The 9,519-nt window shown below is 44.9% G+C and overlaps 1 protein-coding gene across 1 annotated transcript; it reads right to left on the reverse strand.

Annotated features, from left to right (window-relative positions):
• Positions 1-8,190: 8,190 nt before the first annotated feature.
• LOC145095571 (uncharacterized) lies at positions 8,191-9,027 on the reverse strand. The gene has a single exon (XM_079033422.1). The coding sequence runs from the start codon at positions 9,025-9,027 to the stop codon at positions 8,191-8,193; it is 837 nt and encodes a 278-aa protein (XP_078889548.1).
• Between the last annotated feature and the right edge of the window lie 492 nt (positions 9,028-9,519).

A 9,519-nucleotide genomic window follows, 5' to 3' on the forward strand; every position in this document is an offset into this window, starting at 1 on the left:
TAAGTGTGGAAGTTAGTATTAGGCCCATACTACTGAAAGCACAGGATCCATACTCGAATCAGGGAGAGTCTTGGAGAATCTAAGAAGCTTGTGGGAAGAGGATTCTTGAGTATGTTATGATCTTTTGTATGTTGTATATCAGTTTGGTGATGAGCCCCCACAAAGGAGGTTCAGGTTCTGGTTCTGGCTCAGGTGAGGGTACTGAGCAAATTAGGGAGTAGATACAGGAATTCATCTCGTCGGAGATTACCCGCGGTATTTTGGAGCAGAATCATGTGATCTTTGAATAAGTGAACGAAGGGATTATGGAGATATTAGATGAGTGCTTGGGCGCGGATCGTGATGAGGTTATAGCTATAGTTGGAGCTCGCACTCTATCATTCTGTGAGCGAGAGATTGATTTGGAGCACCTGGGGAAGAGGGGCAAGCCTGTTATGTTTTCTCTGCAACCAAGTTGGGCCACAAGAGGGCCGTCTGTCCGATGAGCAGAGGAGCAGTGAGAGCACCACTCTGGCTATTTTGCAGATGCCTGATAGTCGTAAGGATAGGACAAGAGCCCAACAGAGAGGATTCAGTTATTTTAGTGTCATGCAGGGGAGGCTCGTGCTCTAGCAAGTGATTTTGCGGGTATGTTATATTTTGCTTTTCTTTAATTGTTATCAGTATTTATGTTGTTTGGAGTGTTATATTGGTTGGGGGAAACGTTATATTTGGTTTAATTCCCTATTATGGTTGGGTTATATCTTCGAGAATGGTTTTGTCTTTTGCATGCCATGAACCTTAAGTGGGTTATTGAGGGGTTGTATCTCCTACAACGGGTCCCATTGTGTTCGGTTATTATTCCGGTTTTGGTCGAGATCGGTTCAAGGGTCTTGGATGGAAGGTCTTTTGTCAGGATTCAATGAGTTTGTTCTTCAGTAATCGGCAGTGTAACAACGTAATATTTCATTTCTTAAAAACATAATTTCATCCAAATCGATACCATAAAAATCCAATGTAACATAGTCATGATACAAAACATGTCAAATCCCAAGATCAACTAAATCCCAATCCGCCTGCGGGTGTGTAAGCATAAATGCTTAGTGAGTTCCCCAATATACCACTTACACACATACGCCCTTCCAGGCCATGACCTTCCGGTCCATGTGTCTCAGGGGACTTCCGTCCCGACCCGGTAAACCTTCCGGTCCCACCCGTGTCGACCTTCCGGTCCATAACTCCCTGACCTTCCGGTCTAGATCATTATGCCTTCCGGCCCATAACATAATGCCTTCCGGCCCATATCAAGCATAGCATACATAACACATACAAAACATGCAACTTAACATACAATGCATATATCTTATAGCATACCAGACCTTCCGGTCACACATAGGTACCCTTCCAGGTACAGTATAGTGAGAAGACTCACCTCGTATGATGTCTAAGTCTCACGTGCTCGATATTTTTGAATCTCGTAACCGCGACCTAGCCTCACCTAATCACATCAAATAATCATTCTAATTCATTAACGGCTCGCAAGGCTATACTATATTCCTTCTAAAATTCCACAGAAGGGTAAAAGACCTTTTTACCCTTCCCTGACCCAATAGTCCACATATTGACTAAAACCCTAAAAGTCAACAACGGTCAACAGCAAGCAGTACGCGGGGGCGTACTCTTGCATTCCAGAAACGGGGTACGCAACCCCTTACGCGGCGCGTACTGGGATTACGCCCGGCGTAATGCCCAGTTTCCTTGTTCGGCACATTCAGGTCTTAAACGGTTAAGACTTGCATCCAAACTTCAGATCTGACTCCTCTAATATGTCTTAAACCATAAAGTTGGAACCTTTAAGCCTTTGCATGGTTGTAAAGGTCACTTTGTGCTCAAAACACCTTTCCTCAATCCATAATGAGACTATAACTCATGCATGCCACAAGATCCACGTCCAAGACTTGATTTTTATGACTCCTCAACACATATTACACTAGAAAAGGTCAGATCTAAGCTTATGGAGACTCTTTGCACATAAAGTCTCCAACTTTGAACCAAAAACCCTAAAAATGGTCCAAGAAGCAAAACTTATGAAGAACAAGGAAAGCTTTGAGCTTTTTACCTCAGGAAGGATCTCCAACAACTATAGAACTCGGATCTACACTTGTTCTTCAACTTCTAGCTCCAACAATGGCTCCTTCTTCTCCTTCTTCACCTTGAAAAGACAACTTCAAGCTCAAAAACTCACACACAAGCTAAAGCACGAATCTCAGCTCTTCAAGTGCTCTCTCAAGGGTGTATCGTGGCTAGGGCAAAGGACTACATGTTCCTTTTATAGTGCAAGGCCACAAATTGGGGTTTTGCATCTGGGCCGGTTACGCCCGGCGTAACCTTGGGTACGCCCAGCGTACCCGGATGACCCGCGTACAAATTAAGCGCGCGAATACGCGTGACGTATACCCCAGTACGCCCAGCGTACTTACCCATTACATCTTTCACTTTAAGGGACTAACTAGCCAATTCTCTAAAATAGAAGGGTTACAAAGCTAACCTAGATTTCGGGCTGTTACAATTCTCCCCCACTAGAACCAGACTTCGTCCTCGAAGTCTCATGCTGTGAACAACTCCGGATGCTGCTCCCGCATCTCCGACTCCGGCTACCAGGTCAGCTCGGACCCTTTCCGATGTTGCCACTGGACCTGAACCAGGGGAACTTTGTTGTTCCTCAGAACCTTGATCCTCCGATCCAAGATTGCGATCGGCTTCTTAGCATAATTCAGACTCGCGTCCACCTGGATATCCTCTAACGACACTATTGCTGACTCGTCGGCAATCCACTTCCTCAGCTGCAACCGTGGAAGGTATCATGATTCTGGTCCAACTCCGCAGGTAGCTCCAAGCGATATGCTACCTTGCCCACCCTCGCGATGACTCTAAACGGCCCAATATACCGGGGTCCCAGCTTGCCCCTCTTCCTGAATCGGATCACTCCTTTCCAAGGAGATACCTTCAGGAGCACGAAATCGCCGATCTGAAATTCGAGTTCGGATCGTCGCCTATCTGCGTAACTCTTCTGGCGACTCTGAGCGGTCAATAACCTCTGTCGGACCTGCTGTATCTGCTTTGTCGTCTGAAGTACTATCTCTGTACTACCCATCACATGCTGCCCTACCTCGCCCCAGCAAATGGGGGTACGACAACTCCTTCCATACAACAGCTCAAAAGGTGGCAAACTAATGCTTGAGTGATGACTGTTGTTATAGGAAAACTCAGCCAAGGGCAAATACATTTCCTAACTTCCGCCGAAATCCAATACACATGCCTGAAGCATGTCCTCGAGCGTCTGGATTGTCCACTCGCTCCGCCCGTCGGTCTGTGGGTGGTATGTGGTACTGAAATGCAGCCTCGTACCCAACTCCTCGTGAAACTTCTTCCAAAATTTGGAAGTAAAACGCACATCTCGGTCTGAAACAATCGAGATCGGAAGTCCATGTCGCGATACCACCTCCATCACGTATAACTCTGCTAACTTTTTAGCAGAAAAGCTCTCACTAATAGCAAGAAAGTGAGTGCTTTTCGTCAACCGGTCCACAATCTCCCGAATCACATCGACACCCCTGGCAGTCCTCGGCAGTTTGGTGATAAAATCCATGGTGACCTGTTTCCACTTCCACTCGGGAATCTCTAACGGCTGTAACTTACCATGCGGGCATTGGTGCTCGGCCTTAACCTTGCGACAGGTCAAGCACCTCTCCACGAACCATGCAACATCCCTCTTTATACAGGGCCACCAATACTCCTTCTTCAGGTCCAAATACATCTTAGTGGCCCCGGGGTGGATCGAGAACTTCGATTTATGCGCCTCCTCCATCAAGATGGTACACATTCTACCCACAAACAGTACCCAAACCCGACCCTGGAAGGTCATAAGTCCTCGACTATCGGTAACAAACTCCGATACCTACCCGATCACCCGCTCCCTTTTGCGGTTCTCCGGTCTCACGGCCTCTGCCTGGGCCCCTCAAATGGTGTCCCATACCAGAGTCATCACTGTCAATCTCATGCAAATATCTCGAATCAAGGTGCCCTCCGCCCTACGGCTCAGGGCATCGGCTACCACATTAGCCTTGCCCGGGTGGTACAAGATCTCACAATCATAATCCTTTACTACATCCAACCATCTCCTTTGGCGCATATTCAGATTGGGCTGATCCATCAAATACTTCAAGCTCTTGTGGTCCGTGTATATCGTACACTGAACCCCATACAAATAGTGACGCCAGATCTTGAGGGCGAACACTACCGCTCCCAATTCCAGATCATGAGTGGGATACCTTGACTCATGAGGCTTAAGCTGCCTCGATGCATATGCTATCAAATGCCCCCCTCTGCATAAGCACCGCTCCCAATCCGGATATCGATGCATCACAATATACCACGAAATCCTCCATCCCTTCCGGAAGGGCTAACACTGGGGCTTCGCATAATTTCTGGCGAAGTGTCTCGAATGAGGTCTGCTGCTCCGAACCCGGAGAGAATGCAACACCCTTATGGGTCAACTTGGTGAGGGGCACGACGATGTTGGAGAAATCCCTAATAAATCTCCGATAGTAGCCTGCCAATCCTAAGAAACTCCTGATCTCAGAAGGTGACCTCGGCACCTCCCACCTCATGACCGCCTTAATCTTTGCCGGGTCGACCAATATCCCATTCTGGTTGACGAGATGTCCCAAGAACTGAACCTCTTGTAACCAGAAATCACACATGGAGAATTTGGCATAAAGCCTCTCTGACCTCAGTACCCCGAGAATCTCTCTTAGATGCTCCTCGTGCTGCTCTCGAGATTTCGAATACACCAAAATATCATCAATGAATACGATCACCGACCGATCCAGCATCGGCCTGCACACCCTGTTCATGAGATCCATGAACGCAGCTTGTGCATTGGTGAGCCCAAAAGGCATCACCACGAACTCGTAATGCCCATAACGAGTTCTGAATGCTGTCTTCTGGATATCTTCATCCCGAACCCTCATCTGATGGTAACCCGAACTCAAATCTATCTTAAAGAACCAAGACGCTCCCTGCAACTGATCGAACAAATTGTCGATCCTTGGTAACGGATAACGGTTCTTGACCGTCAACTTGTTCAACTCTCGGTAATTAACACACATCCGGTGTGAACCATCCTTCTTCTTGAAAAAAAGGATCAGCGCTCCCCAAGGTGAGCTACTCGGTCTAATAAACCCCTTCCCCAACAGCTCCTGAAGCTGCGAGGATAACTCCTTCATCTCTGGCGGCACGAGGCGATAAGGCGCCTTGGCGATAGGTGCTGCTCCCGGAACCAAATCGATACAGAATTCCACTTGCCTCTCGGGAGGCACACCCAGTAGTTCCTAGGGAAAAACATCCGGAAACTCGCACACTATCGGAACCTCATCAATCGAACTTGGCCTCCCAGTGGCCACTCGTGTGTCCATCACATAGGCTACGAATCCATTGCAGCCTTGCTGCAAACTCTGTCTCGCCCTGGCAACCGAACAAAACGCTGACCCACATTGGGTTCCCTCACCGAACACCGTAAGTACTCCCCCTCTAGTGTCTGGTATCGTTACCAACTGACACTTGCAGTCTATAATAGCTCCATATCAGCTCAACCAATCCATGCCCACTATGACACACACCCCGACTCAAAATGCTTGCGGGTAATGGACTTGTCATGGAAAAGATTAGATTCCTCCTAGTAAATTCTCGAGTTTTCATAAGAGTCATTTCTCAGTTCTTCCAACTCTTGAAGTTGAAGCTTCCTATGCCTTCCCGCCTCATCAATGTTGAAGTTGCATTACTTGACCGCCCAAATTGCACGGTGCTCCAACTCCACGGGAAGATGACATGGTTTTCCAAAAACCAATCTAAATGGAGACATTCCTATCGGGGTCTTGTATGCGGTCTGATAGGCCCACAAGGCATCATCAAGCATCGAACTCCAATCTTTCCTTAAAGGATTGACCGTTTTCTGTAGAATACTCTTCACCTCACGATTTGAAATTTCCGCTTGACCGTTCGTTTGAGGGTGGTAGGCGGTATAGACACGATGGGTCGCATTGTACTTTTTCATTAAGGCCTCTATCATATTATTGCAAAAATGCGTCCCTCGATCACTAATTAAATCCCTAGGCACACCAAATCTCACAAAGACATTAGATTTGAATAATTCGATAACTGTTTTGGTATCATCCGATCGTGTGGCTTTGGCCTCAATCCACTTAGAAACATAGTCAACCGCGAGCAAGATATAAACGTTGCCAAATGAGACGGGAAATAGACCCATGAAATCAATCCCCCATACATCAAAAATTTTACAAACAAGGATTGGATTTTTTGGCAATTGGTTCTTTTTCGAAATGTTCCCTGTCCTTTGGCACCGTTCACCATTTTTGCAAAACAAGTAACAGTTGTGTGACATGGTTGGCCAAAATAGTCCACAATCAAGGACCTTTCTCATTGTTCGGCTAGGTCCGAAGTGTCCCCCACAAGCAAATTCATGAAAAAATTGCAATATGGATTGATGCTCTTGTTGGGGCACACATCGCCTAATAATTTGATCGGGACAATGTTTCCACGAATAAGGTTCATCCCACACATAGTATTTTGCATCACTTTTCAATTTATCTTTTTGAACACGTGTGAATGTGTCAGGATACCTTTTTCGTGAACAAAAAGTTAACGATATCAGCATACCAAGGAGTAGATTGAGTAAAGGAAAAGAGATGCTCATCCAGAAACTCGTCCCGCAAAGGGAGAGGAATCTCATTCGAAGTGATCCAGCTTAGGTGATCGGCAACAAGATTCTCGCATCCACTCTTGTCCCGGATTTCCAAATCAAAATTTTGTAATAGTAAAATCCACCGGATTAGTCTTGGCTTTGCATCTTTCTTTGTCATTAAGTACTTGAGAGCTGCGTGATCCAAATACACAATAACTTTGGTGCCAAGTAGATATTGCGTAAACTTCTCCAAAGTGAACATTATGGCCAATAGCTCATTTTCTATGGTAGAGTAGTTGCTTTGAGCATTTTCTAGTGTCCTGGATGCATAGTAGATCATATGGGAGGCTCATCCATTCTTTTGACTCAAAACGGCGCCTATTGCATAGTTGCTTGCATCACACATGATCTCAAAGGGGAGATCCAAATTTGGTGCTTGCATGATGGGAGCGGATGTAAGCAACTCTTTGAGCTTGGCGAAAGCTTCTTTGCACGCCTCATTGAACTTGAAATCAACATCCTTATGTAAGATTTGGCACATTGGTCTTGTTATCTTTGAAAAGTACTTGATGAATCTCCGGTAGAAACTTTCATGGCCCAAAAAAGAACGGACTTCCCGAACACACATCGGTTAAGGTAAGCTTTTAGTAACATCAATCATGGCCTTATCTACCTCAATTCCTTTCTTCGACACAATGTGACCCAAAATAAGACCTTGACTCACCATAAAATGACATTTTTCAAAATTTAAAAGCAAATTAGTTTCAATACATCTTTTCAAAAATTTGGTGAGATTGGTCAAACATTCTTGATAGGAGTTTCCGTATACCGTAAAATCATCCATGGAAACTTCAATTATGTTTTCAACATATTCCAAAAATATACTAACCTTGCAACGTTGGAAAGTGGTTGGGGTGTTACACAATCCAAATGGCATTCTATGGTACGCGAAAGTGCCAAATGGACATGTGAAGGTTGTCTTTTCTTGGTCTTCCGGTGCCACCAAGATTTGGTGAAAACTGGAGTACCCGTCTAGACAACAATAATGGGATTTCCCGGCCAACCTTTCTAATATTTGGTCAATGGAAGGTAATGGGAAGTGGTCTATTCATGTGCTTTCATTCAATTTGCGGTAGTCAATACATACTCTCCACCCATTTTGCACATGGGTGGGGACCATCATACCTTTGTTGTTCTTGACCACCATGATTCCCGTCTTCTTCGGTACCACTTGCACCGGGCTCATTCATTTGCTATCCGAGATTGGATAGATCATCCCCGCATCAAGAAGCTTTAACATCTCTTTCTTCACAACTTCCATCATTGGCGGGTTCAATCTCCTTTGTGCGTCCCGACTCGGCTTGCATTCATCCTGCATCAAAATCTTGTGCATACAAGTGGAGGGGCTCAACCCTTTGATATCCGCAATCATCCAACCCATTGCTTCTTTATGTTCCTTCAATACTTTGAGTGGTTTTCTTGATCTCTAAACTGTTAACCAATCTTTTAACTTCCGGATGTAACGAGTAGAGCTTTAACTTCTTGGCTAATTTACCACAATCAAATCCTTTGCTCAAAATCATCTCCAACATGTCACTATTAGACAAATCGAACAACTCTTGGGTTAATGGTTCAACAACATCAATAAAGCACAAGGATGAAACATCACTAGGATATCTCATAGCATCATAAATGTTAAAACTTATTGTTTCACCATCAAACTCCATTGTTAAGCTTCTCGGATATACATCAATCTTCGTTCTAGCCGTCTTCAAGAATGGTCTCCCAAGTAAAATTATACCCGACTTTGAGGACACTTGTTCATCTAGATCAATCACATCGAAATCCGCCGGGAAGACCAATTGGTTCACTTGCACTAGGACATCTTCCAAAAAATCTCTAGGAAAGACACTTGATTTATCCGCAAGAGAGATTATGACACCGGTTTCACTTAAATGACCAACATTCAATGATTCATACATCGAATAGGGCATGACATTAATAGAAGCACCAAGGTCAAGCATGGCACTACTAAAAGTGACATCCTCTATCTTGCAAGGAACCGTAAACATTCCCGGATCTTTGCATTTGGGTGGAAGTTTCCTTTGTAAAACCGCGGATGTGTTTTCATTCATAGAGATTTTCTCATTTCCCTTCAACTTTCTCTTGTTGGTGCAAAGTTCCTTCACGAATTTTGCATATCTAGGAATTTGTTTGATTGCATCTAGTAAAGGAATATTTAATTCCACCTTTCGGAAGGTGTCCAAAAGCTCTTTCTCCTCCATGTTCTTCGTCAAAGTTGCAAGTCGGGAGGGGAATGGTGGTTGAGTGGCTATTGGTGTCACTAGAGGGGTAGTCTTCTTTGGGGCTCCGACTTGTGCATCATTCTTGGCTATAGGATCCTCAATGGGAATGACTTCTATTTATTCCTCTTCATCCCTTGGCTTCTTCTTTGAACTACTTTCTCTGGTTTGTTTTCCACTTCTAAAGGTCACCACATTGACATTTGGGTTTTTATCAGTTTAAGAAGGGAGTTTACCATGGGACTCCAACTTCCTTATGGATGTAACTATATCTCCCATTTGTGCTTCAAGGTTGGAGATACTAGTCCTTATCTCTTTTTGGAATTGTTGGGTACTAGTGGCTAGGGATTTGAAAATGTATTCAAGGGACATTCTAGAGCTACTTGTTTGCGATTGAGGAGGTTCTTGGTGATGTGGAGGGTGTGGTTTGGATTGATAGTGTGGTTGCGGGTGTTGGTAGTGAGGTTGTGGTGG

This window comes from Lactuca serriola, chromosome 3 (assembly GCF_051521515.1).
Source record: "Lactuca serriola cultivar US96UC23 chromosome 3, Lser_US96UC23_V15, whole genome shotgun sequence".
NCBI classification, from domain to species: domain Eukaryota; kingdom Viridiplantae; phylum Streptophyta; class Magnoliopsida; order Asterales; family Asteraceae; genus Lactuca; species Lactuca serriola.

Excerpts from the sequence above, each read along its gene's own strand:
- LOC145095571 (XM_079033422.1), bottom strand. The coding sequence starts at position 9,027 with ATGGAGGAGAAAGAGCTTTTGGACACCTTCCGAAAGGTGGAATTAAAT.